The 27992-nt window shown below is 31.4% G+C and overlaps 3 protein-coding genes across 6 annotated transcripts; 2 read left to right on the top strand and 1 right to left on the bottom strand.

Moving 5' to 3' along the window:
- Window positions 1-125: 125 nt before the first annotated feature.
- Window positions 126-11811, top strand: LOC127069798 (AT-rich interactive domain-containing protein 4A). 2 transcript variants are annotated; one of them, XM_051007275.1, is made up of 7 exons: window positions 126-337; window positions 1189-1625; window positions 1820-2065; window positions 3777-3981; window positions 4065-8535; window positions 8608-8748; window positions 8826-11811. In XM_051007275.1, the coding sequence occupies exons 1-7, from the start codon at window positions 332-334 to the stop codon at window positions 8867-8869; spliced, it is 5550 nt and encodes a 1849-aa protein (XP_050863232.1). In that variant the 5' UTR covers window positions 126-331; the 3' UTR covers window positions 8870-11811. The 2 variants fall into 2 exon arrangements, with proteins under 2 accessions (XP_050863232.1, XP_050863233.1); XM_051007276.1 differs by having other exon boundaries at window positions 1189-1616.
- Window positions 11812-12924: 1113 nt separating this feature from the next.
- On the bottom strand, window positions 12925-13908 carry LOC127069808 (uncharacterized). The gene is made up of 2 exons (XM_051007294.1): window positions 13601-13908; window positions 12925-13153 (listed from the first exon to the last, which is right to left on the bottom strand). The coding sequence occupies exons 1-2, from the start codon at window positions 13742-13744 to the stop codon at window positions 12959-12961; spliced, it is 339 nt and encodes a 112-aa protein (XP_050863251.1). The 5' UTR covers window positions 13745-13908; the 3' UTR covers window positions 12925-12958.
- A 1028-nt stretch (window positions 13909-14936) lies between these two features.
- LOC127069634 (ubiquitin carboxyl-terminal hydrolase 34) lies at window positions 14937-27949 on the top strand. 3 transcript variants are annotated; one of them, XM_051006830.1, is made up of 13 exons: window positions 14937-15385; window positions 15804-15900; window positions 16069-16396; window positions 16470-16767; window positions 16854-17597; window positions 17675-23666; window positions 23811-24528; window positions 24606-24796; window positions 24881-25058; window positions 25218-25384; window positions 25458-26128; window positions 26201-26668; window positions 26762-27949. In XM_051006830.1, the coding sequence occupies exons 1-13, from the start codon at window positions 15343-15345 to the stop codon at window positions 27031-27033; spliced, it is 10167 nt and encodes a 3388-aa protein (XP_050862787.1). In that variant the 5' UTR covers window positions 14937-15342; the 3' UTR covers window positions 27034-27949. The 3 variants fall into 3 exon arrangements, with proteins under 3 accessions (XP_050862787.1, XP_050862788.1, XP_050862789.1); XM_051006831.1 differs by having other exon boundaries at window positions 17675-19681; window positions 19781-23666; window positions 26201-27949; XM_051006832.1 differs by having other exon boundaries at window positions 17675-19657; window positions 19781-23666; window positions 26201-27949.
- The last annotated feature ends 43 nt before the right edge of the window (window positions 27950-27992 follow it).

The raw sequence follows: 27992 nt of genomic DNA on the forward strand, positions 1-27992 counted from the left end.
GAATAAAATAATTCATAATATTTCAACGTAAGAATAAATTCGAATTCATGCCTTCGTTCAGTTGTTGTCACACGGATAAAAAAGTGTCGTCCAATAAGGAGCGAGTATAGCTGACAAGTTGCGTCGGGGTGGAAATGGGCAGGGAACGGGAGCTTGTACGCATTCGTGCCGTGAAGTGTTGCTTTCTTGAAGGGGGTCATCAACTACTCCTCATACATCAAATTTCATTTGTGATTCTCGTCTGTGAAAACGGGATACGTAATTATTTTTAATGTGCCGCGAGTATCAGTGGTCAAAGATTGTTTACATGGTGATCGTAAAACGTTAGAAGATGCTGGTAAGCAAACAGGCGGGAGAAAAGAGTTTCATGTTACGACAAGTGTATGAACATCGCATATACTGCGATCTATCTTTTTCTTCTTTTCATTTTTTTTCACTCTTCTTTACATCATGCTTTTTCGATAGGATTAAAAATACTGTTTGTGATTATACGATTACGATCTTGTTCCTCGTACCCTTCTTCTTTCCTCCACATATGTCTTAGCTCTGTATCTCCTTCGAGGTTACAATTATTTTGCGATATTTAGGAAAGTAGTAAACTGTCACGAATGGTAGTATCTTTTCTTAATATAAATTTGCCTTAAAGATATGAAATTATGGTCTTCTGACTAAAAATATATTCACCCATGAAACTTTCGTCGATCGCGACGTAAAGTATCTCCTTCGTGTTAAGAGAAGTTACTTCCTAATTCCTACAAAAAAATAATTGTTGACGTAAACAATGACAATTGAGATCGATATTTTGCTTATTTTTTCTTTTGTTTACTTTATGTTAGAAATATTTGTTTTACCGCTTTTGATAATTCAACCAATTATGACGGAAGAATGTGTGTATATATTTGCGCGCGCGCGCGCGCGCATACTTGACGACGCAAGCATTCATGCATGTATATATGCATACGCGCGCGAGCGTAATATATATTTCGGAAAGTTTCAAAAGCGTGGCTTATTAGATGTTTTTATACGTTGTTTTATTTCCAATAATTGTCATTGAAAATTTAATAACATGTCAAACTGTACACATGTATATGTATTTATATTATGCAATTTAACAATTGTAATATTATTTAAATGAATATTATTATTTTATTATTATTCTGTATTTAAATTAACTATAATTTATTGTAGGGGGACGATCCGCCGTACCTGTCAGTAGGTACGGAGGTTAGTGCTAAATACAAAGGTGCCTTCTGTGAAGCAAAGATTCGGAAGGTAGTAAGATCTGTGAAATGTCGAGTAACTTATAAACAAGGATTAGGTACTGCTACAGTTACTGATGATCAGATAAGGGGGACTTTAAGAGTTGGTGCCTCTGTGGAAGCAAGACATAGTGATAAGAAAGAATTTGTAGAAGCTACTATTACTAAGATACAAGATTGCAGTCAATATACTGTAGTTTTTGATGATGGAGACATTACTACTTTAAGAAGAACTGCTCTTTGTTTGAAGAGTGGACGACATTTTGCAGAAAGTGAAACATTGGACCAACTTCCTTTAACACATCCTGAACATTTTGGAAATCCTGTTATTGGAGGAAGGAGAGGAAGACGGTCAAGGCAAGCTCAGTATGTAGGCTTAATAAGATACAACAAGAAGTTATTGCAAAGTTCTATGCTTAGTAACAAGCATATATACTATGTACACATATAATTGATGTGTCATCTATATGATATTTAATTGAATTTTAAGAAAATCAATCTCAGTTATACACACACAAAAACATACATACATATAACTATTTTATAATTTAATATTATAGAGATGAAAGTAGTGATGATGAAGATAGTCCTCCTAGAGGAAATCGTGATTCTGCTTCTAATATGGGAGGAAAAGAAGGTGTTGAAACAGAACCTGAAATTGGACGAGTTGTTTGTGTTGAATTGGGAGACAAAAAGAAAAAAGATAACTGGTTTCCAGGATTGGTAGTAGCTCCTACTGCTCAAGATACTGTACGAATTAGAGTAAGAGATGATTACTTGGTGCGTTCATTCAAAGATGCAAGATAGTAAGTAGTATTTATTTGATATAATAATAAAATATTTTTATGAAAAATTTTGGAATATCTGAGACTATGAATTATGATGTTTTTAACCCTCTTTAAATTATTTTCCTATTTAAATAAAAAATTGTACAACATGAAATTAACAATAATTTGGATATGAATCGATAATTAATTTACAATTTTTTAATATTTTATTACAAAAAAATGATCTGTTACTTTGAAGTCACAATGGGCTACTATATTTATATATAAATGTAATCTAATTTTATATATAGAAGTTTGTAAAACAATTTGCATTTTGAGTTTGATATTGTATCTAAAACATTTTATTTTAGGAGCACCTTTACACCTTGGCATTTTACAATGCTCCATCTTATCGGAAAAGATCAACAAATGAGCTATTTCATCCCTTCGCACATATACATTTTATTTATACGATGTTGAATGAATAATATTGGTTGCTTTTACGATTTATCTTTATTAATATTTCTTATTTTTTTACTTCCAAATTTTTTGTTCAATGTTTCAGTTTATGTATTTCAGGCCTATATGTTATCATTATAGCTTGATGTGATACAAAAGCTATAAAGCTACATGATATGGAAGTAGCAACAAATTCGTTACATAAATGTGATGGAAAAAAAGAGACAATTGTTATACAAAATTTTATAATTATTATATAGTTCTTTTTTGTTTATTGAAATAATGAAAAAATAAAAAACAGTATAATATTCACATGAAGTAATTACTATCTATCAAAACAAATTTAAATAGTATGCACTCTTGAGAAGTAAGAACTGTAAATTGCTATAAACAAACTTCTTAATTATGAAAGAATGATATAACCATAACATGCAATGCCAGTTTATGGTGATACAGTAAAATAAGACTTAAAAATACTGATGTGTAAGTGCGTGACTTTAAAGTTTCAATGCACTATAGAGGGTTAAGATAATTTTGAGTAACAAATTAAATTTTTATTAATCAGTTGCAACAACATATCATTTATCTTTCAATTTATTTAATTTTTTATTTTGAAAATTCTGATGGTTTTTAAAATGATAACTAATATTACCAATAGAATGACATATGTACAAAGTGTTATGGCAATACTGGTACAATTAGCAGGGAAGTGATTCCTCCTAAATAAGTTGAAAATGTAGAGTATAGTTTGTTTACAAACACGAGCAGTGCTATTATCTGTTTCCTCTTGTTGCTACTATCATGCTATAACAGTTGATCCATTCGATGTTCTTTCAATCTGTAACGATGTCAAGATATACTACGCGAAAATACGTAGATATAGTCCTCTGTTTAGGATCATGCAATAGTAATGCTTTCACAATAATCGTTTGTATCAAGAACTCTACCTAAATCGCTATCATTGATGAATTGATTGTAAGAACAGAATGAAATCTTTTGGAAAGTAGTTCTTTCAGTCTGTTTTGAATAATAAGTATAAATATATCATATAGATTTTAAAAGTTAGTTTTCTCGAAAATGGCGTCTTATATGCAAAAACTGTACTCTACATTTTAGACTTATTTTTTCACCGGACCTTTATAACAGGGTTACTCCCTGCATGGTTGTATCACTGCTGTTGGAGCATCCTGTACACACACAAACACACATGTACACATGTACACGTACGTACATGCATACATACATATTATTGTCATTATTATTATTATTATTATATTTCTCATAATTATAGCTATACAGTGCCGAAAAAGGAAGCAACTGAATTTACTAAGGAATTGGTCAATAAAGTTGAAAACAGTACATTGAAAGTTGCAGTTGAAAAAGCATTGTTATTTCTAGAAAAAAATGAATTGCCACCACATTGGGATAGGGATTCTTTATTTGGGAATTCTGTTTCTAGTGGTAATAGTGATTCTGATAGAGAATTGGACTCTGATGTGAGTGTTATATTTAATTATTTATGTATACTATTTAAAATTTGTAGTATATATAAAACATAACATATAACATATTTTTATAGAGTTCAGATGATGAACCACGTGAAGAAAAAGATCATTTTGTGGCACAATTATATAAATTTATGGATGATAGAGGCACACCAATAAATAATTGTCCAATGATTGGCTCTGAAGACATAGATTTATATAGATTATTTCGAGCAGTTTACAAGTTAGGTGGTTACAATCGCGTTACAAATCAAAATCAATGGAAATCGATAACACGTCGTTTAAGCTTTTCAATGCAAAATTCACCATCTACGCACAATTTGGTGAAACAGGCTTATAAAAAATTTTTACATTCTTTCGAAGATTTTTATAGAAAGTTAGGTTGTACTATGGTGAACCATCCAAGAGGTAGTACGCGGAAACAACGTCCTGGTAGAAGTCTGATTAGAGATAAGGACAGAAATACTCCTATTCCACCACCGGCTCCAGTACCAAAGAACGAGAAAGAGGAAGATGAGAAAAAGTCACAAGAAGATGAGAAGAAAGATAAAAAGGAAACAAAAAAGGAACAGTTAAAAGAGGATGAATCGAAGTTAAAAAAGAAAGATGATTTAGACGAAGTCGGAAGTGGGCAAGAAAGTGATATAAACGTTGAGGCAGATCCAGAAACTTCTAGTAGTGAGAAATCTCCAAAAATTTCTCCTCAAATTGCATCATTACCAAGTAGAGCTAAGTCCAAAAGTAAAGACGACGTGAAAAAAAAAGTTATAGAAAAGAAAAAAAGTGAAATTAAGAAACAAGACAAAAAGGATGAAAAAGTTAAAGAAGAAGAGGCTGCTAAAACAAGATCTAAATCCAAGGATGATACAGTGAAAAATAAAGCTTCTTCTGAAGCAAGGGAAACGCGAACCCCGTCCAGAGAATCTGAAAGAAGAGCTTTGACGAAGCAAAGACGTTTAACAGATGAGGAATTAAAACGACGTGGTAGGAAACGTAAAGAGTATGAAGTTGAAAAATCGAGGAATGATGAACAACCAGCAGAATCGGCACCCTGTTATAAAGGTCCGGTGGAATTAGGTGATAGATTAAAAGTTTATTATGGACCAACTCACGAATCTAAAGTCACATATGAAGCGAAGATTATTGATATGGAGAAAGATGGTACAGAACCAATGTATCTTGTACATTATACTGGGTGGAATACAAGATATGACGAATGGATCAAGCCATCAAGAATTGCTCAAAATTTTACTCAGGCCCAGGGTAGAGTAAAACGTATTAAAGTCACACCCCGTCCTCAAACGCCTAGTACAAATATTTCTGGTAATGTCAATAAATCTTCAAAAAGTAATGGTAATGGTGCTTCGAATGCATCTCAAAATCGTCGTAGAGCACAAAGTGTAGTTCCTGTTACTAGTACTACATCTACATCCTCAAAAGAAGTAAAAAAAGAGGAGAAAGAAAAGGACAAAGAAATAACGCAGCCCATTAGGTCAACCACACCATTATCAGTAACAAGTACAAGTTCTAGAACAAAAAGTCCTGCAACACCAGCTAATAACAGACAGACTAGAACAAACAAAAACGTAGATCTTTCTGGAATCGAACCTCGTAGACGTACTAGAAGAACGTCAGGTCATACAGACATATCAATTCCATCAGAAACTGAAGATAGTGAAGCATATGAGTCTGACACTACTGAACCAGATCAAGCAAAAACAAGATCAAAAGGAATAGAGGAAAGAAAACGAAGAGATGTTAGAAATCGAGAAGATAGAATTAAAGCTGATGATATTAGTGAAGGAGAGGATGATAAAGATAACGTAGAGGAACCTCGTAGAGGTCGTAGATTAAGAAGAACGCTTGGTAAGGTGCAAGGTGTTAAATCTGAACCTGATAGCGATGAAGAACAACCAAAAGGTAGAGATTTTGATCTGAATCAAATAAGATCTGAATTAAAAGGATTTGATAAAGCAGTTAAATTAGAATTAGTTCGAGTTGAACCAGATCCCGAGGATGGTATTAAAACAGAAGAAAAGGAAAATGTTTCTACTTTAATTTCTTCCAAAATAGAGAAAAGTGTAGAAGTAATAAAAACAGAAAGCATTCCAGATCCAAAACCTATAGATAATACTGAAGATATTTATGAATTTAAAGAACCGGAACCTTTTGAATTTGAAGTTAGAAATAAAAGAGATACAAACGCCGATAAAGATAAAATGAAGAAAAGAATGTTCGAAGAAGAACCTAAAAGTCCGAAGAAAAAACAAAAAGCAATTACAAGTCCAATAACCAAAGATACAAAATCTGATTCGGATAACGATTCTCGTAAGAAAACCAGAAAGTTGTTTAGTAAACGAGCTGATGACTCTAACGATACAATACCCCTTAATAAGCCATTACAACCAACACCTATAACATGTGAAGAGGCATTTGATAAACTTTGTGTACCTCCATCATCATTTAATCATAGTAAGCCATCACCAACTTTGGAAGAAACTGGAAAAGTAGTTAACAGTATAGATCTTCTGTTTAGTGATTTACCAGGTGATGATGATGGTACCCATGATGACTCTGAAGATCGTTTAATAATATCAGAAACGGAAGTTTCTGAAACTGAACAAGAAAATTTATTTACTTATCATCAAGAAATGTTTACAACATCTGATTTAACTGACACAATTGATTTAGATAAAGGAACAACTAATACTCCATCTGAGCCAATAAGAGACGATTTAACATCAGTTATTGTGAATAAATCAGGAGGAACTTTGGAACAGAAACAAAATGCAAAGTCATCACCCGTATCAAGACAATCTCCAGAATTAAGAACACTCGATGCCAAACTTTTAAATATTCAGCCAATTTTATCACCAGTTGTAGTTACACCTGCTCCCATAAGTGCAAGACTTCCAGCCACATCTACAATAGAAGAAAAACTGTCAGCTGCAGCAATGGCTTTTAGAAATAAAACAAAAGATACTCCAAAAGAAGATGAAGTTCCTGAATCTATACGAAAACTTAATAAAGAAGTTACCAAAAAAGTAGATGCTAGTGTCTTGCATAAGAATAAGGAAGATCAGATTACTTCCAAACATGAAATAGATAGTAGAAAACGAGAAGAAGATACTGTAGTGAAAGAAGAAGAGCAAAGAAGAGAAATAATGCGTGTAGTTATTAAGCAAAAGGAAGAAGAACTTCAACAATTAAAATTAAAGAAAGAATGCGAACTAAAGAAATTTACAGAAATAAAAATTGTTACTGAGCAAAGAAAAATTCAAGATAGTAAAGATGATGATTGGAAGAACGAAGATAATACAGGATGCAATATAATAAAAGAAGAAGATATTAAGGAAGAAGATTCAAAAGAGAGAGAAAAAGATAAGCGGAAGAAAGTCGTAAATCAAGAAATCGTAGATTCGACAGATAGCAGCGATTCTGAACAGAGGCTTGTAATTGACAATGAAGAGCCTCAAGATATAAAAGACCCTATATCAAACTTTGATACTAAATTGAGGGTAGAGTTAGATAAATTTCAAGATAACCAGGAACGATATCCAAAAATGCAAACGCCAAAACCTGTACAAAATTTGAATCCTCAACAACAGGAGTGTATTTCTGATTTTAAATCAGAATCAATATCTATTGCTAAGACAGATGAAGAAGGTGAAACAATCAATTCTTTACTTTGCGAAGAAGAAATTCCTGGTTCCCCTGCTCCTGCTATTGAGAATATAGAGGAAGATAATGCAGGTCCTTCATGTTCACCTCCACAAGCTGAAACTAATGAAAATAATATAGTTTTAATGGAAATGCCTTTTGCAAGTGCTCCAACTTCTGGTGAAAGCACAACTAGTAACACTGTTGCTACTCTTAGTATGGCATTGCCAAAGCCTGTTGAAACATCAATTCCATCTGCATTACCAATACAACAAAATCCTACGCTTGGATTACGACAACAAGTACAGCATCAACATTTACCAGCTCTTATACCTGCACAAAGAAGGGAAAGCAATGATGCAGCACCTGTAATGGATAATACCCCTCCTACAACACCAGATTCAAGTATTTCAAACATCTCTGGATCTCCTAGAGAGGAAAGAACTGGTGGTTCCTCGCCAACCTCTGAAGATAATATGAAATTAAATCGAGATAGTTCTGAAGCAGATAATGATAGTGGTGGCAAGGGACAAGGATTTAGTGAAGACGATATATTACCAAATTCTGAACGAAATTCGGCAGATAGAGCATTAAAACCTCCAGCAAAACGATCTGTGGAAGACGCTCAAAGTCCGAAGAAACGAAAGAGAAATAGAAAACATTCGGAATGTGGGGGAAATCCTCCTAAAAAAACTGGTAGGCAAAGTGGCCGGCATACCAGACACGGTGCTGGAAGTGATAGTGATGATACAAGCGAAGGATCTAATTTATGTTTAGTAAATCCAACATCTACAAATCACACGAATATTAATAGTGTCACAGATCTCAACAATTACTCATCAAGATCACCTAGACAAGTGAAATACAATTTCTATGTGGAATTAGGTAAATTAAAAACAATAAGGTTTTTTTTGCAATTTACATAAGATATAAATCTCATGTGTTATTTTATTACAGGTCCAGAATTGGATGGAAGCCAAAGGATAGCTGTATTGCAACAAAAATTAGCAGAACTACGCCAAACATATAATGCTGTAAAAGTTGAACTTGCTGCTATAGAAAGACGTAAAAAGAAATTACGAAGAAGAGAACGGGAAGGTAAGCGATATAAAACTGTTTTATTTTTAAAAAACTTATGAATTTATGTAAAAATTATATATATATATTCTTTTCAGCTACAAAAGCAGCTAAAGCGGAGATGCAACAGGCATGTTCGTGATGGGCTGTGTTTGACAGCAACCTGCATATCTCCATGTACTAAAATCTTTTATATATGTGTATGTAACCATCTATGTATACGTGCATGTATACATACACATCAAGATCAAAGATTACAGTATGGGCACTCTGCAATCACGGCAAATTTCATGACAATTTTTACCTGTCTACCTAGGACTGCTTAGGTAACTTTCCCCATTAATATAAATTGTAGATATAGATATAAGATTAGATTTAAAGTAACATTTAAAAAACGGTATATATATTGACACATACATTCTGTTGTACACTTTTTTAACAGACGCACGATAGGGCTGTTAACTAATATTTTTCTTTTGATTGGTTATTTAATTATTTCAAAGGAGAAGTACAAATATCACACAAATGTGTTATTATTTAAAAATAGTCTAAAAATAATCATTACTAATTTGAACATAAAGATGTATGGGGATACATTTATGTATATGAGGTACGTTTCTCCTTAGCAAATTAAATCTTGCTTTTGAGTCCAGTGTTTGTGCCATTGTGGTTGAGCTGTTTTCAAGACGATTAAATGTCTCTAATCTCATAAGTACAAGCGCTGTGTCTCATAGCGAAGAAAATGTAAATAGGATTTGTAATATCATTATTGGCACGCAACTATGTACATTATATATAACAAGAATAGAATTTGTACAATCTAAATTTTTTATTTAATAGATGTATTACAATTTGATGTTATTCTTGATGCATTACATGAATAATAATGAATAACGTATTCCAAGCAATGTGTGGCTGTACAATTGCAAGGCATAAGTGAAAGTATACATCACCAACACTTATGAGGTACAGCATAATTTTCAATATTAGACAAAGGGAGATATGTATTATTTTAAATTATGTATATATTTTAGGAGAATAAATATCTTATATTATTTATAAAGATATAAAAATATTTGTTTGTATTTACACAAAAATTGTACATGTATTTTGTTTAAACTGGGATGTCAACAGCATATAGTTAATGTCTGATTTTTTTTTAATTTTTTAAGAGTTTGTCATGAATGCAGCTCAACATATCTATGAGCTCTAAAATTTTTATCTCCTAAACGAAAAATTGGTAACTATCATTGTACTTTAGTCATTTATAGCTTTATTGTCATTGTCTATGATTGGTTAAAAATGCACATACTCACATACATTTATATTTTTATTTGAATATATAAGTATCCTCATGTATTAAGAAACGAAGATTAAGCTTATGTAAGCTCAGAACCACAAATCAAATAACCTTGAATGGGGCTAAATTTGTATGAAACATGTTGGCTGAAAAGAGAATGAAATTTTATATAGATATATAGTATATATTTTTTATAAGAAATCAGTTGTGGACATATTTAATGATAAAATGATCACACTGATTGGGGAAAATAGTAAGAAAGTGGGGAGTTAGACTCTCTAAATCTTTGTACATAGTTTACATCGCTTGCATTGAGTACACTTATAAGTCAGTTTATAGTATGTAGTTGTTTATCGCACAGGAGTTTACACATTACTGTCAAATGGTTTCAGAAATCTTGCAGTAATATTTGCTATATGTTTAACTTAATAAGTAGAAAGGATGTATGTCATCGCTTATGAAGATTTTTATGTACTTGGTCAAATTTGTGAAAAAATATGATAAATAATTTTGTTTTTGTTTTAATATTTGCATTTGCTAGAAGCAAGAGAGATCACTAATTTAAGAAATAATTATAAATATATTATATTAATATTGTTTATTCTAAAAAAATTAATGCTAAACACACACACACACACACACTTTGATATTAAAAAATAATATATCATAAATATTATAATATAAATATAGATCCCTATTATTATTGGTACACAGGAACACATTTTGCCTTTACTTGTTGAACTATTATATACATGAAAAACAATGTTATATGAACCAAATAGTAAAATTAAATGAAAAATATAGTCATTATTTACTTATGTCTTTGTCTAATATAAAATTTTCGATTGCTATTCTACTGTGTTATACCTGTATACTATATTGTACAGTATCAGACATCTTTAAACTGTGTATGTAGTATTTCTGCCATATGTGTATGTAAATATAACTTTACAATCATGAAAGGAGAATGTTTTATTGTGCATGGAATAGCATAAGATATATTATATGGAAAATTATACAAAAATTATTTTTAAATTATTAGGCCATTATTTTTTTCATTTTAATAATTACCATTTTGAAAATGTTCCAAAAATTTGTTAATTTTGGGGAAATGAACCCTTTTTTGTTTTTTTACTTAGTATATTAATAATGTTATCTACATATATTTTGAGCCCACTATATATATATTGTCAAAAACATTTACAATATTGTTTAATTAAATGTATTATTATTACATTATAATCATTGATTGATAAGCAAAAAGATATTGTTTTTGTATTATATGCAGAATTAGAATCGTTATTCCTGCACATAATTTATATATTAAACAAAACAATTATTACAATTAATTTATTAATTATTAATATAATGTTGATATTAATAGATTTCTTAAATCAAATCTTAAATATTTAATTACCTATTTTCTTATATAAACACAATGAATTGTGTAAAATTAAACTAAATGAAATTTGGATTAAATTGAATTATATTGAACGACTTTTTTAAAATTACTTGACATTATGTAAAAATTACTAAACAAATACTTAAATTTAAATTGTTTCTATATAACACCAAGTACAACAGGCAAAAGTTGAGTGATGATTACATCCTTTCCTACTATAAAAACACTTATCTTCCTTGTAAATTATACAATGTTATATGTGAAATAATACATATAGAAAGCACAATGTGTATTGTGACGCGATTCATTAATATTGTTCCACATAACATTTAATTGTGTTAGCATACATTGTTAACAAATAAATCTTATCATACAAAAATTATGTGAAGATCGTTTCCCTTATTATTTATACTGCTTACACGAATATATATTTTATTAATGAAATATTTGACAATACAAAACAGAACTGACGTAATAACTGCGCAGTTAAATTTTGTAAAGACTGTTTATTATATCATTGCTTAAAGAGAAAAAGGAATATTAAAATTCTTTAAAAACATTACATAAAAATACATAATATTATGTTAACATAATATACAAATATTTTTTATATGCATATCTCTGCAGATATAATGCTTTTAATATAACATTCATCTGCTGATTCTTAAAAATCAGTGGGATTGAATAATACGATGTATATAATGTAAATATACAATGATTGCAATACGTGTCCCATCACTATTTTAAATGATCAATTTATTGATATTTTTCTTCATTTGTTTTAAAGGAAAATGTGTCATTTTTCATGAACTTTACTATTTCTCAGTTACTATAGATTATTATGAAATAAGTATGTAAGTATACAATTTCTACATTTCTATTGACTCAATAGTATTTGTGTAATATTCTGAAAAAATAATTTATTATAAAATAAATGTATAAACATATATATATATATATATATATATATATATATATATATACATATACACATGAAATTATTAAAGATACTATGATAATTTTTTTAAAGTATGATAATATAGAATAAAACATCCATTAAAGTATTTAAATATTATTATGTTTTCACAAAAGATACTACCCAAGATATAATTTCTTCTTAGAAAAGTTATTAGATTATATGATCATCAACCCAAAGTCTACTTTGTACAATCTCATTGTACCTAATAAAAGATTTAATATATATAGCACATAAATAAAAAATTATTTTTGTTGTCAAATAATAATTGCATCTAAAGTATCGAAGTATAACATTTGGGATACTGAAAAATAATTAACAAATTTTGCGATATTACAAACTTCAGTCTACTACGACAATATTTGACTACCCTACTAAAAATTTGTCTTTAAGTAGATTATATGAAGATGTTAAATTGTTCTACTTAATTCACACTTTTTACCTAACAGCTTTATACCTTAATAACGATTTTGCGAGGAAATGATATGGATAAAACTCAAGAGATACTTAGTGTTGTTGAAAAAAAAAAAAGGGATTATCATGATTGTACATGTCAACATGGAGGAGGGCTAGACGTTGGTGCAGCGTCAATAGTTGCTGTGGAAGAAGATGCCACTGCTGAGGTTTTATTTTCAGTAGGTAACCTCCGCCTAGCAAACATGAACTGTTCCATTAGTTCGTGATGTGCTTCCAATCGTTCAATACAATGTAGACATGCAGTTTTGGGTAGCGGATCATTCATATTTACCTGTATACAAAATATATGCAATAACAATAATCATGTACATTTCAAGCAATTTTTTAACAAATTGTTAAATCAATAATATAATAAAAGATTAGAAAGTTTGATTTTTTTAAAGGCATCCTTTGTTATATATATTTGACATGTTCCAAATGCAAGTATAGCAAAATTTGTTATGAAAAAGATTTCTCTATATATACAACATAAGCAATAAATAGTTATATAAAGTTTTTTATTAAAAATGAATATAATATAAATTTAATGTGGTATAAAATTATTACTACTCATGCTGTCATTTTAGTGTGAAACAAAATGTGTCTATGTACAGTATCATTCTATCATATTAATAAAAATATGTTATAATAACAGGATTGTACATTAACTTCCATACAAATAAATTGATTAGAAAAGAATTTATAAACAAAATTTATAAAAATAAATATATATTCTTACCGTAATTGGAAGATAAGCATTGATTTTTTCCGCAAGTTTCATTCTTTCACCCTCTTCACCGTAAATGTGGATCACGAAACGGTTCATTTTACTGCAAAGTCTGCATATGAAACCTGTAATTACAGCTTTATCCGTACTACCCATTTTGCTATTGTATTTTTAATTTCCTCTTTGGTATTTGCACTTATTAATGATCACTTAGATTTAGTGCTTAACAATGAATATTATGCACTAAAAACTATTATTTCAAGATGTTCTTCCCTTTAGATTCTTGAGTTTGTTTATCAGAGACTTCACACTATTGGCGCTACTAGTATCACTTACTCCACTGCTTTCTCCAGGGCAGTACTTAGTCAACTCAATATTTCTTTAAAAAACATTTGAAAATTTTTAACATCATTCTTCTAAAAATATGGATAATATCGTTTTATTTAATTATATGGCTTGTTTTATTATAAACGAAATGTTCTAATAATTTTTTAATTTTGCAAAAAAAGAACGTTTTCAATAAATAATATTTCTCCTACTTGAAATATTAAAAACGATATCTAATATTGCATTTCTTATATAAAATTTTTTTTTTATTCTAATACAATAAAATATAAAACATTTATATTATAACAATTTCATTTCGCATATAGTAATTTAATATAAATTATAATATGAATAATTTAATAAATCTAAAAAGATTTTTATACGGTCCTGAGATTAACCGATTAAAAGTTAAATCGAAAGTCGAATATGACAGAAACATAACCATTTAACTGTCAATTGTCAACTTGTAATCAATTTAAATTATATATCTGTGATATATATATATATATATATATACACGCATATGTGTGTGTGTACGCATATATTATAATTATTTACAAAATTTGAAAAACTATCTATGAAAAATTAATAGATTTCTACATTAATCTTTATATTGTTTTATTGATATATAATAAAAGTAAAATTAAAATATTACTTTTTTTAACCTTTCCAACAAAAATATAGAATTAATGCATAAAAAAAGATAATTGTTGTATAAGACATATTTCCTGTAGAAGTAGCATTATTACATTGTTGCCAAGAGTTAGTGAAATCGAGTTTATCAATAAGGATACATTTCCAATTGGAATTATTTGTCTAATTATAAAAATAATATATCAGAGTAAAGTATAAACATAATAATTATATTGATTGTGTAATCAATATAATAGATATATTTATAAAATATTATATATACACATATATAATACAAGTATTTTTATTTTTTTATTATTTTTTGTACTAATATTTCTGCTATTAGTTACTATTAATATAGTAAATAGTTTTGAAATCCACGTTGCATACATGGAACATGGCGACGATCAGCTGTCTTCTGTCATAATGACATTCATATAGATAGAAAATTTGACTATCTAATCGAAATTGTTATTGCTATTAACGAGAAGTATTTTACATATGTGAAAATTACGTTCAATTTAAAAAAAGAATTCAATCAATTTGTAATTAAACGAAAGAGAAAGAAAGACATTGAAAAAAAACAAAGCTTTTTACTTGAAGTAAGTTACGAGTGAATGCAGCTGCGACAAGAAAAGCAATATGGAGGCTAACGAATTAATCAACTGTTCAGAATAGTCAGAGAGACAGAGATGTTTAATAATATTATCATTTTTGGCAGTGCATGGTAATGAAATTGAGTAATGAACTTAACGTGATTAAAAAAGCCTTTTCGGGGCTACAGTAAAATAATCATGTGTGATGTGTGCGCTGACTTTCATGATCTTCTGCTCTCTTGTAAGCATAATATACACAAGTCTATTTTATCTTAACCTATTCTATTCCGTTACATACAGTTTATGTATTAACGTAGTTGTATGATTGTAATAGAGAAAACGTAGGAGTAGAGTAATTTATAGATTACTATTTATATACATATATATAAGTATCGTATTTTGTTTTTTACATATAATTGTTTGTTAAAAACTTTATAACCTGAGATCAATTTTAGTATTTAAAAATTTTCTAGAGCATTATAACAACGATATTTATGATATTAATTTAAAAAAACTCAATAATAAAATTAAAATAAAATTATTAAATGATAGAAACAGTTTATGTTGTACATAATAAATTTTAACTTTTTTAATGATGTTATAAAACATTTTGTATATATTTTAAATACATATTCATAGAAATAATCTTGTATGTATAGATGATGATCGAACATCAAAAGAGCAAGATGTATTAACTACTTTATGTGTAGCAGATGTGGACACTACTTTGCATTATGTTAACCAATGGGTACAAAGGTATCTGATTTGTTTACGAGATAAAATTTAAATATTAATTATTAAATATTATTAGTTATAATAATAAATGTTAAATTAATAATAAATATTATTAGTTATAGATTATTAGTTATAATATGGCTAGATCTTTTGCTTATTAAAAAAATTACATTTTTTTGCAATTTGTAGACAATGTATGTGTTGTTATCGAGAAATTAAAAACTTTGATCGATTTATAAGACTGACTCAAAGTATTGTTCTCTGTACATTACAACAATTACAAACTATACAACAAGATGGACAGCAAGATAATACAAAAGAGTCAGTCAAAGAAGAAAAAGACGAGGAAGAGAGCACAAATAAAGGAAATACAAGCGATACAAATCAAACATCTAGTTGGTCTCAACAAGATAGAGAAAAATTATTTCATCTTCTCTCCAAAATTTTTTTACTTAATTTTCCTCTCTATATTGCAATGAAACATGGAGGTGCTATAAATCCATTAGCTCCAGTGAAGGTAATATAACCCATGTAGTATATTCAATGAAATTATTTTGTATGTATTTATTTATCTTTATTTATCTATAAAGGATGAAGGAGGTTATTGTGAACCTCATGACCCTGAAGTACCAGCACCTTTGATTCGTGCAGTATCTATATTTTGTCATCAAGGTGGTTTTAATTTAATGTCTGGTTGTTTTGATATGGAGAATACACTGCCTGTCAGCCTTGCACATTCTATGGTTGCAGTAATTTGTAATTTAAAACTTTGGTTGAACTATGGTAGTGTTATTCAATTATTTATACCTCTACGTAGTCGAGTTATGAAGTACATGTGCCGATTAGGAGATAAAGAATTACGCACACCAGCAGTCAGAACTATGGCAGGTAAACATTAAAAATATAACTGAAGCAAAATACTCGTAACTATATAAATGAATCAAATTTGATTTAATATATTTCTGTGTGTTAAGATTTCATGTGGAGTGCAGTTAAAGATCCAATAGATGCAGTATTGCCAAGCTTTGATCGAGATGGATTAGACTTGGCCTTCAAATATTTTACCAGCACAACTTTGACTATGAGATTGGCAGGAGTAGCTCAAATTAATGCTCATATTACTGCATTTAATGAACTTTGTAATAGTGAAACAGTTGCTGAAGTTGAACAAGTAGGCCATGCGCTAGCTGCATGGTTGACTGATAATAATATCATAGCTCATATATTTGGACCAAATTTACATGTAGAAGTTATTAAACAAAGTCATATTGTATTAAGTTTCTTAGCTATGGAAGGTAGAATTACATCTTCAGATATGGATACCATTTGGCAAGCTGCACAGTTAAAACATTGTGGTCGTCCAGTATATGATTTATTGGCACCATTAGTGAAACATTTAGCACCCACACCTGTTCTTCACTTATATTCTTTACTAGGAAAGTTAGAACCTAAGGATCATACAGAGCAAAGTTTGTTTTTAGCATCAGCATTGATAAAATTTATATGGACATCTGGTGGTTCGGGTTATTCAAGAGGTTTAACTATGAAAAACAGAGAAATTTTAAGAGGTTCAAGTGGTGTTGGAGGAAGTAGTAGTAGTGATCCAAGTGGTATGGATGGTAGTAGTCCTGATGAAGATGAAGAGGAACCTAGTCCTACTTTATCCGACGGTCCATCTCCGAGGAAACAAGCAAGAGGAGATAGCAGTGATGGAGAAGGTATATTAATTAATCATTTAATTACTTTTTCAATAATAAAAATATAAATTAAGAGAAGAATTTGCCTTTTTTAATAGGTCCATTTAAAGGTAAAAGTTTAGAAAGCATCCCTGTTGAATCAAATTTAAATGAAGTAGAAGACCCTGTTTCTGAAAAATCCGAATGTACTACTGAACTAACAAAAGACACATCTTCAAATGCATTGCAAGATGATACAAAGGATAAGCAAAGCTGTTCTGATGTAGAAGCAGATACAGAAAAGTCAAATACCGAAGAACCAGTAATCCATGAAAAGAAAAAAAGAAAAGTATTACGAAAAAGAAAGAAACCTCAAAAACGATCAATAACAACAATTGAAAAAACATTGGAAGATATTGTTGGTCAAGAAGGTAGCATAAAGTCTAAAGAATTATTGACTAGTAAAAGTAGAACAGAAGATGTATTAGATGGTAGCTTAGAATCTGGTACACTTACCTCATTGGATGAATCAAAAGTCGTTGATACTCTTGATCGAGTCAAACAACAGGCCATGGCTTTAGATCCAACTGATCAACAAGTACCAACAACAGCATCTTTGTTGAGAAGGGCAAACAAAAATAAATATATGTCATTAGTAGGCCATAATGTAGACAGAGCACCTGATTCTGCAGATACATCTCATGATGAAGATGATAGCGATGTAGCAGGAGTACTAGCTGCTGCAGATGGTCCAGGAGCTGTTATATCTGAACTTGCTGGATTAGTTCATGCGAGCGGACCTACTTTCTTACCTTCTGGTTTAGATGAAATGCTTTCAGATGAAGAAGGTTCTTATAGTAGTAGAATATCTAATAAAAGTGAGAAAAATATGGCAGATTTTGATGGCGAAGAAAGTGGTTGTGAAGAAGAATTAGCACAACTGGCAGCACGTCACTTGACAGCTATTCAAATGCAAGCCTATCATCCACATCATTCTCATCCAACTATGACTATTAGAAGATCTGTATGTCGTCCTCCACAAGTGCGAACAGTCCGTCAAGCGGTATCAAGATTGAATTCTCAATTTAATTTAGAAACGGTATGCAAACCAGGAAATACATTATTGTGGGATCTTTTGCAAGATGATAAAATTGGTCAACTGGGAGAAGGATTAGCATTAGAAGCGGAAAAAGCATTGTGTAATTTACTGTGTTTTAATGTTGACCGTTTAATACCAATGAAATTCATTGAAGGTTGCTTAGAAAATTTAGCGACTAATCATTCTGTAGTTGTATCTTTAAGATTATTACCAAAGTTACTTGCAAGCTTTCAACAATTTGGTGCAATGGATGCACATACCATCACGACATGGGCTGATCGTGAACGTGGTATGATGAAACATTTTTTTAATAATTTGAAAACGTGTACTAGTAATGGACCAAAAAGTAGTTTATACTCGCATCAAACGGAAATTCAAGTTAGATTACAATTTTTATCTTCAATTTTTTCACCTTTGGGTTCACCGGATTGTTTTCGCCTAAGTCTTGAACAAGTGGACATATTATGGCAATGCTTATCCCAGGATTCAACGTGTGCTGATGAACTTTTTAGTTGGTTATTAAGTCAAGCAAAATCTACAGAGCAACATGCTCTTGGAATGGATACATTGAAACATTTATGTATGCGTAAACTTCCAAGTTTGCCACCTGAAACTATAAGCATGACAGGTCTTAGTCTTTTCCAACAATTATGCAATTTAGCACGTTTAGCTGCTGCACATTTGGATAGACCTTTAAGAGATGTTGACTCAGTTGGAATGGATTTCCTGTGGAAAATTGCTTTGAAGGCAAAGAGCACAGATGTCAGTATGGCTGCTATTCAATATTTAAATGGTTATTACATATCTAGACAATTGTCTCAGGAAGCTGAATTTGTTTCACAATGTATGATGCATCTTGCTGCAGCTAGTGCAGATTTAGAAATAAATGAAGAAGCTAGTTTACGTTGTATACAAAGAGCACTGCTTTTACTAAGAACACATCTAGAAGTATTCAGGAAACGCTATGCATATCATTTACGTCGTTGGATACTGGAAGGTAGAGGTGCGGGAAGTCATATGGCTATGAGTATGTCAGAAAAAGGACAACATATAAGAATTTTTGTCCAACCTGCTGGAATACCCGAAAAAACAAGGTTTACCCTTTTAAATACTGATTATGTTGCAGATTTGAGAGCAGAAGTTGCTAAGTGGTGGGATGATACACAAAATAATCAAGAAAAAGCAGCTACTTCTACAAATGTGACACAAAATGCTAATTCAGTTTTAGGATCTCTTCTTACTGATGGCCCAATTAGAATGATTACGCAAGGTCAAGAATTAACTATCGACTTTGATGAAAAGACTTTGCAAGAAATGGGTTTTAAAGATGGACAATTAGTCTTTATTTCACCTGGTGCAGGTCGTAATAATACTGGTCGATGTAATAAAAGAGATATGGATTCACCGTCTCTGTTACCTCCACCACCAAGAGAATCATTACCAACTCTTCTTCTATTGCGGCCACAGTACTTTGAACAGCTTTTTACATTGATGAGAACACTTAGTGCTATGAAGGTCACAGTAAAAGGAGGTCAAGAAATTCCACATACAAAAGCTCAGGTTCTTTCTAGAAGAGTCTGGGATACATTAACCTTACTTCCTACTAGTCCGACATTATTGAGAGGCTTTCAAAAATTGGGAGAGACATCTTTACCTGATTTATTGGATCCTGCCAGTCCTCAAAAATTAATGTATTCTTTGTATATAGTAGAATCTTTAAGTAGAAGAGGAACAGAATGTCAGCAATCCTCTGTTTCTTCCGCTTTAAGTTCATCACCTATACATGAAGGTGGTGGTGATGCAGATGATAATCATGATGAGAAAGAAAAGGATATACCGTGGTCAACAGTGTTTGTTCAACATGGAGGTTTGCGGCATTTGTTTGATATTTTTATGTCTGAATGTTTGGAACAAGGAGATGGTAGTGAATGGCAACAAGATTGTCTTGCAAGCTTATTAAAGCAATTATGTTATCTTGGTGTTGTCAGAGAAGAGAAGAAACGTAAAGCAGATAAATTATTGATACCTAAACTTAGTGATGCGATGCTTTCTATGATGAATGTTAATACTGTTATGCCGAGAATAACAAGTATTTTGAATGAGGCATCTTTACCACGTGACCCAAATCATTACAAAACAGGTGTGTTTGGTAGATCTCAAGTTATCCATTATACTATGGCATTGTTAGTATGCTGGGTACATAGTGATCCAGTTGTAAAACAAAGCTTATTTTCATCATCTGAACCTTTTGGAAAAACTTGGTTACGTCGTCTTGTATTGGAAGATCCTGAGCCAGCTGTACGAAGAGAAGTGTGTACTGCTTTCTATAGATTATGCTTAGGAACAACAGGAACAGAAAACGATAATTCTGAACCCTCTGGTCTTATTGTACCAATGCTAAACACATTACTTGAACATCTTGTGATCGCAGAAGCTATGCAACCTTCTCACAGAAAGCCAGATTTACCATTACATTTACATCCTGTTCTTGATGATGGCAAGGAACCATATGGGCCTGCTTGTAGAGATTATTTTTGGCTTGTATGTCGTTTAGTCGATTCTCTTCCACGAGAAGTTATTAAAGATGTCTCAGATGATTTGTCTAATGGGACCATAGACTTAGAAGCTTTGGCAATCAGAGTTATTGATTCTATTATTAACAGAGAACATCTCGAAATGCGACATAACACAGTGGAAGATGATGGTTTGGTTGGTTTATTAAATCTTGCATGTAATATCATGACGCATAATCCACCTTGCAAGCAAGGGAAAATTGGGCAAAATTTATTACATGAAGTATTTGATTTTTTATTTGCATTGCCAAATCCTCGATCAAAACATGTTCCCAAATGTAAAAGTCAAGTTTCTAGATCAGCAGCATTTGATTTATTAGTTGAGCTTGTAAAATCTGCACCAGATAATTATTATATACTTCATGAGAAATTGTTAACTCAACATAGGCCTGGTCCACATTCTCCATATCCATGGGATTACTGGCCACACGAAGATGGACGATCAGATTGTGGATATGTAGGACTTACAAATTTAGGTGCAACATGTTATATGGCTAGTTGTATGCAACATCTTTACATGATGCCTCAAGCACGTATTTCTATCTTAGGAGCTGATTGCAATAGAGCTAATAAACATCAGCTGACATTACGTGAATTACAACGAATGTTTGCATATTTATTGGAATCTGAGAGAAAAGCATACAATCCTAGAAGTTTCTGTCGCGTGTATACTATGAATCATGAACCCTTAAATACGGGAGAACAGAAAGATATGGCAGAGTTTTTTATAGATCTCGTATCTAAGTTAGAAGAAATGACGAGCGATTTGAAAAATTTAGTAAAAACTTTATTTTGTGGAGTAATATCGAATAATGTGGTCTCGCTAGATTGCGAACATGTAAGCCGTACACTTGAGGAATTTTATACAGTTCGTTGTCAAGTAGCTGATATGAGAAATCTCTATGAAAGTTTAGATGAGGTAACTGTCAAAGACACTCTAGAAGGAGATAATATGTACACGTGTTCTCAATGTGGCAAAAAAGCAAGAGCAGAGAAGAGAGCATGCTTTAAAAAACTTCCACATATATTATGTTTTAATACAATGAGATATACTTTTAATATGGGCACTATGCTTAAAGAGAAAGTTAACACACATTTTAGTTTTCCTTTAAGATTGGATATGTCGGGATACGTAGAGAAAAAATTGATGCCGCAACATTATCAAGAGGAAAGAAAAGCATCTGCTAATATCAAAATTGAGAATAAAGAACATACTGCCTTAGATGGCGAAGAAGAAGAAGAAATGGAACATTATCAGTACGATTTAATTGGTGTTACTGTGCATACTGGTACAGCTGATGGAGGACATTACTATAGTTTTATTAGAGATCGTACTTCTCCTAATAAGGACAAATGGTTTTTATTTAATGATGCTGAAGTTAAACCATTTGATCCAAATCAAATTGCAGCAGAATGTTTTGGTGGTGAGATGACCAGTAAAACATATGATTCTGTAACAGATAAATTCATGGATTTCAGTTTTGAGAAGACAAACTCAGCATACATGCTTTTCTATGAGTGGTGTACAGATCCTGGTGATCAGTTGAAAGAAGAAGAAGCTACTGTTTCCAGCCCAACTAGTTTACGATCATCTTTGCTAAGTCATAAGCAAACAAATAAATTACCACCTTTAGAACTAAATAAAGAGTTAGAAGATTGGATATGGCAAGATAATATGCACTTTTTGCAGGACAAAAATATATTTGAGCATACCTACTTTACATTTATGTGGCAAATATGTGGTTACATACCACAAACATTACTTTCTGTTCAACCAGATATTACGGAAATGTCTGCTGAACTTTCAACCTCTTTTTTCATGGAAACATTTATTCATGCTAAAGAAAAACCTACCATGGTTCAATGGGTAGAATTACTTACAAAACAGTTTAATGGTTCACCTGGTGCATGCGCCAGATTTCTTGAAAGAATGGCTAGTAATTCATGGTGGCCTATACAAATATTAGTAAAATGTCCTAATCAAATGGTAAGACAAATGTTTCAAAGATTATGTATTCATGTCATTCAACGATTACGCGCTACAGAAGCACCTCTCTATCTGCTTTGTGATGAAGAAAACGATTTAACCACTGTTGGCACTCGATCGTGCGTTACAAGATTCGTTAGAATGCTTTTATCTTTGATGGAACATGCTAAGCAACATTTAAAACATCTTACAGAATACTTTAGTTTCTTATACGAGTTTAGTAAAATGGGAGAAGAGGAGACATTATTCCTTATACGAGTACAGGCTATTTCTACGATGGTAAACTTTTATCTAGGTCATAAAACACATGAGTTCGTTGACGCAGTTAGCGAAGAAGAAGAAGAAGAAGAAATTGTAACAGTACCAACAGATAAATTGAGACCAGCTTCGCTAGATAAGATGATTACACTAATAGCAACATTAGTTGAACGTAGTAGAGGACCGGATCATAGGTAGGAATGGATCTGTACATGAAAGAAAAATCATTTTAAATTTAATTTTTTATGATTTTAAAATTAAATTTCATTTAATATTCATCTATATATATCTGTGTTCATACAATCGCGAATGTTTAGAAATATTTTACAATTTTGCAGATTAACTTTATCGCCAACAGATCTAAGTGCAGTAGCAGGAGGTAAAGGATTTCCATTTTTATATCAGCAAACACGAGATGTCATTAATTTGAATCAAACAAGAAATTTAATTCAATCTTTGTGTCGATGGAATGATAGATTGGCTATACATATTGTGACAATGATTTTTCAAGCAATAACCAAACATACAGATGTTTGTCAACCGTTTTTCAAACTTTTGACTCTGCTTACCGAAAGTTCAGGTCCTAGTGGATTACCCTGTATGACACAATTAATTCTGGGTAGAGTATGGGAAGCAGCTAGAGTTGCACCTCATGGAGCTCTTGAATGGTTGGCTCTTGCTGTTACCAGAAGCAAACTTGCACATGCATGGGTTCTACAAGGATTAGACACTTGGTTGCAACATTTTCTTCTTGAACATTCAAACCAAAGAGTTCGTTCTGCTGCTGCTTTCCTTTTAGTATCACTTGTACCTTCAACTCATTTTAGACAAGGATATCGCAGTGCTCATCGATTGGGATTAGGATGTAACACTTCTAGAGAACTTCAATTATCTCCAGAAGCTACATTAATATTGCACCAAATTTATACTGCACTTTTAAGATTATTGCAACCCGCAAGACATTATATTGATTTACAAACTCATGGTACAATGAAACTCACTGCCTATTTTGCATTGCTTACATATTGTGTTGTCTCTAAAACAGAGAAATTAATGGTATGTATTTCATATACGAAATTGTTTCAAATAATTTTAAAATAAAACTAATAATTATTTAAAATTATACATTTCAGTTTGGGCAATATTTAAATGATTTATGGACATTATTTCATCCAAAGCTTTCGGAACCAAGCATTCCAGTACATCATAATAAGCAAGCTGTATTATTATTTTGGTATCATGTTTGTTCTGATTGTCCTGAAAATGTAGCCATGATACTTCATAATCCACATATAACCAAAAATATTGCATTTAATTATATACTGTAAGTTGTTCATTTATATATAATAATACCAACTAACTTGCATGTATGCTAGAAGTAAATTAATTTTATTTATTTTTCTAATAGTGCCGATCACGAAGATCAAGATGTTGTATTATTCAACCGAGTAATGTTACCTGCTTATTACGGATTATTACGAGTTTGTTGTCAGCAATCACGAACATTTACGAGACAATTAGCTGCGCATCAAAATATACAATGGGCTTTTAAAAATATCACACCGCATCCTACCCAATATTCTACTGTAAGTTTTCATAGATAATTATCATATAGTGTGTAATTGTCATGTGTGTGCGCGCGCGTGTGTATTAATCATTATTAATATTTCATTATAAAAGAAAAGACTTTTCTAATATATCATATATGGTTGATATTTGTATTTAAAGATGATTTTTTGATCTAGGCGGTAGATGAATTATTCAAATTGATGCAACTACTAGTTGCCAGGCATCCAGATCAAACAGAACAAGAAGAAGCTGAAATTGCATCATTTAGAAGAGGTACACTATCTTCGTACTTACAAGGGCTGGATGGTCGTTCCTGTTGGGCTACATTAATTTCTGCATTTCGGTATGTTATTCTCTGATACAATTTTCTTATTGTGGAATAATGCATAATAGGATTATATATTTGTTTTTATCAGGATTCTTATAGAATCGGACGATGATCGTTTGTATGTTGTATACAATGGAGGTCTAAGCATGGCTCTTGAAGCTTTTCACATGTTACATATAATGTACCATGAAGCAACTGCATGCCACGTGGCTGGTGACTTAGCTGAATTAATAGCTATTATTGTAGAATTAGTAAGATGTATTCGTACAGCAAGAGATGGACCTGATGCAAGAAATATCCTTGCCAATTGCAAGGAGTGGCCAGATGTATTAAGAAAATTGGCAACATTATTAAATACGTATAATCCACCAGATATGCGTAATTTGGCAATCGATCTTCTAAAAGAACTCGTTATGCTTGTTCCTGCAGATGCTATACTTGTTCTAGCGCCATTATTATCTCATTGTCATGCAGCTCTTCAAGAGTCTCATGCAGCTGTTCCACCTGGTCCTTATCTTCCAAGGAGATCTACTCCACCAGGAAAAATGCCTACAAGACCTGCTAGACCAATGGTGCAAATGGCAGTACCACATTCTCAACTTGAAGCATCTAGAGGAGTAGATCCAGAATATGATAGCGCCTTGCTTGAATTTTATTTACCATATCATGAGTTGATCGATGTTATGTGCAGACTTGCAATCAATAATGATTGCATGACAGAAACATTGGTTAACTTAAGTGCTATGTTAGGATTTGAAGGTAATCATAATATTTAATATCTAATTCTGTATGGAATTAATCGTAGATTTCATCACCAATTTCATATTCCAGGTGTTCCCTTACATTTGGCATTATTTCCAAGATTATGGTTGGATGTCCATGCTGCCACACATATAGATAGAAAGCATATAGCATCTCTCCTTTGTTCTTCCTATACAGTGGATTATGTAGATGCTGTTCTATTAGATGAAAGATCTTCATTAGGAGTACCTGCAATACATGCTTTCTTAAAAACTTTCTTCCCTAAACTCGCCAATCATGTATTAACTGAGCAAACCTGCCTACTTATTGATAACTTAGTTAGTTCTATGACAGCAATGGTGGAAGCGGTTGATATTCAAGCATCTGCTCATAGACTAACTGGTGATTTACGAGCTTTAGCTCTTGTTTATAGTAGCAGTACAAGACTGAAACCACCTACTAGCTTACAATCAGCTTTAGAAACTTTATTATCGCGTACTCGAACGATAAAAGTCAAAGAATCTAATCAACAGGAAATAGAAGCCCCTTCAAAAAAACGTAAGTTTAATATTAGCGATGACAATGACCAAACTAAAAAGGATCTACATCAGATTACAGAAATTGACGAACAGAAAACTGTTTCTAATATAGATATTGAAGATAAAAACATTGTAGAACAAAATGATACATCTCCTGATTCTATAGATGAAAAAACTAGTTCACGACATAAGGATAATGCTCAAATGGAAACTATTTCTACCAATGCCGGTTCAATATCTACAAATTTAATTACCACCGTGACATCTAATAGCTGTACAAATCAGTTGCGATGTTCTTTAACTAACATGTCGCGGCTTGAAATGTTGGAGAAGACCATTGTGGATTTACAAATGATCGTGCAATTACAACCGAAAAATAATTAGAGAGTTGCATGTTTCCGAACGATGCTTTTTATGACAACGTACAATATAGAGGACTGACTTCGCACATAAACGTGTGATTATTTGTGAAAATAAAATAAAAGTTCAGTTATATATCTCTTGCAACTAAGTGAAAGATTCTTAGTGCATCTGTATTTTGTAAGAAAAAAGATACGTGCATACATATATTTATATGTACGCGTGCGTGTGTGTATCAATCACAATTTACTTCTTGACTGAATAACAATCATCTGCCGATAAAACGTTCGTTAATGCTGTGAGATTAAATATCTCTTAGCAAAATGTATACTTTTTAACACGTAACAATATAAACCGCCCAGTATTCAGGAATGAAAAGTGCAAGAAATCTTGTGACACTGTTGCAAAAGCTTTTAGGTCTACAATTGTCTTGCATTTCTACACTTCATCTCAAATTGGAAAAGGAAGACAGGGTTTTTTAACTTGTGAAAATAATGGAGTAGCAGTGTCCTTTTGCTTAACCTGGAAACTGTGTGTTTTTTAATATCCTTCATCTCTAAAAAATTTTCACAAAATTTTTTCATTTCATTATTGTAAGATAATATGCGCCATGTCTTTTCATGGCTCTTTAAAAGTGTGTAACTAAATATCTAAGTTATTAAATAAGTACTACCTGACACATGTTGATGTGGATCTCCTAAATGTCTAAAATCTAACTTAATTATTTCATTTAACCATATAATTGATGTAAAGAGAAATATTCGATATAGTTTCTTTTTGTTTGTATTGTAAAATGTGTCGGTTGTATTATAAAGCAATGCATCTTTCTCTCTCTTGTGTGTCTGTAAAAAGTATTCGATTAATAAGAATGATTCTGGAAAGTATGGAACATGTAACAAAACTGCGTAATACAAAATATAAGACATGCTGTGAGTTTGTATATTTGTTTAAGTTGATGATCACAAACTCGTAACTAAATTTAC

The sequence above is a fragment of the Vespula vulgaris genome, chromosome 16 (genome assembly GCF_905475345.1).
Source record: "Vespula vulgaris chromosome 16, iyVesVulg1.1, whole genome shotgun sequence".
Lineage (NCBI taxonomy): Eukaryota > Metazoa > Arthropoda > Insecta > Hymenoptera > Vespidae > Vespula > Vespula vulgaris.

Bases quoted from the DNA above. Each gene is read 5' to 3' on its own strand.
- LOC127069808 (XM_051007294.1), bottom strand. From the start codon at position 13,744: ATGGGTAGTACGGATAAAGCTGTAATTACAGGTTTCATATGCAGACTT. The intron at 13,154-13,600 runs GTAAGAATATAT...TTTTGTATACAG, and splicing joins ATGCTTATCTTCCAATTACG to GTAAATATGAATGATCCGCT.
- LOC127069634 (XM_051006830.1), top strand. From the start codon at position 15,343: ATGTGTGATGTGTGCGCTGACTTTCATGATCTTCTGCTCTCTT. The intron at 24,529-24,605 runs GTATGTATTTCA...TATACATTTCAG, and splicing joins CTAAAACAGAGAAATTAATG to TTTGGGCAATATTTAAATGA. The intron at 25,385-25,457 runs GTATGTTATTCT...TGTTTTTATCAG, and splicing joins ACATTAATTTCTGCATTTCG to GATTCTTATAGAATCGGACG.
- LOC127069798 (XM_051007275.1), top strand. The intron at 2,066-3,776 runs GTAAGTAGTATT...TCATAATTATAG, and splicing joins TCATTCAAAGATGCAAGATA to CTATACAGTGCCGAAAAAGG. The intron at 3,982-4,064 runs GTGAGTGTTATA...ATATTTTTATAG, and splicing joins ATAGAGAATTGGACTCTGAT to AGTTCAGATGATGAACCACG.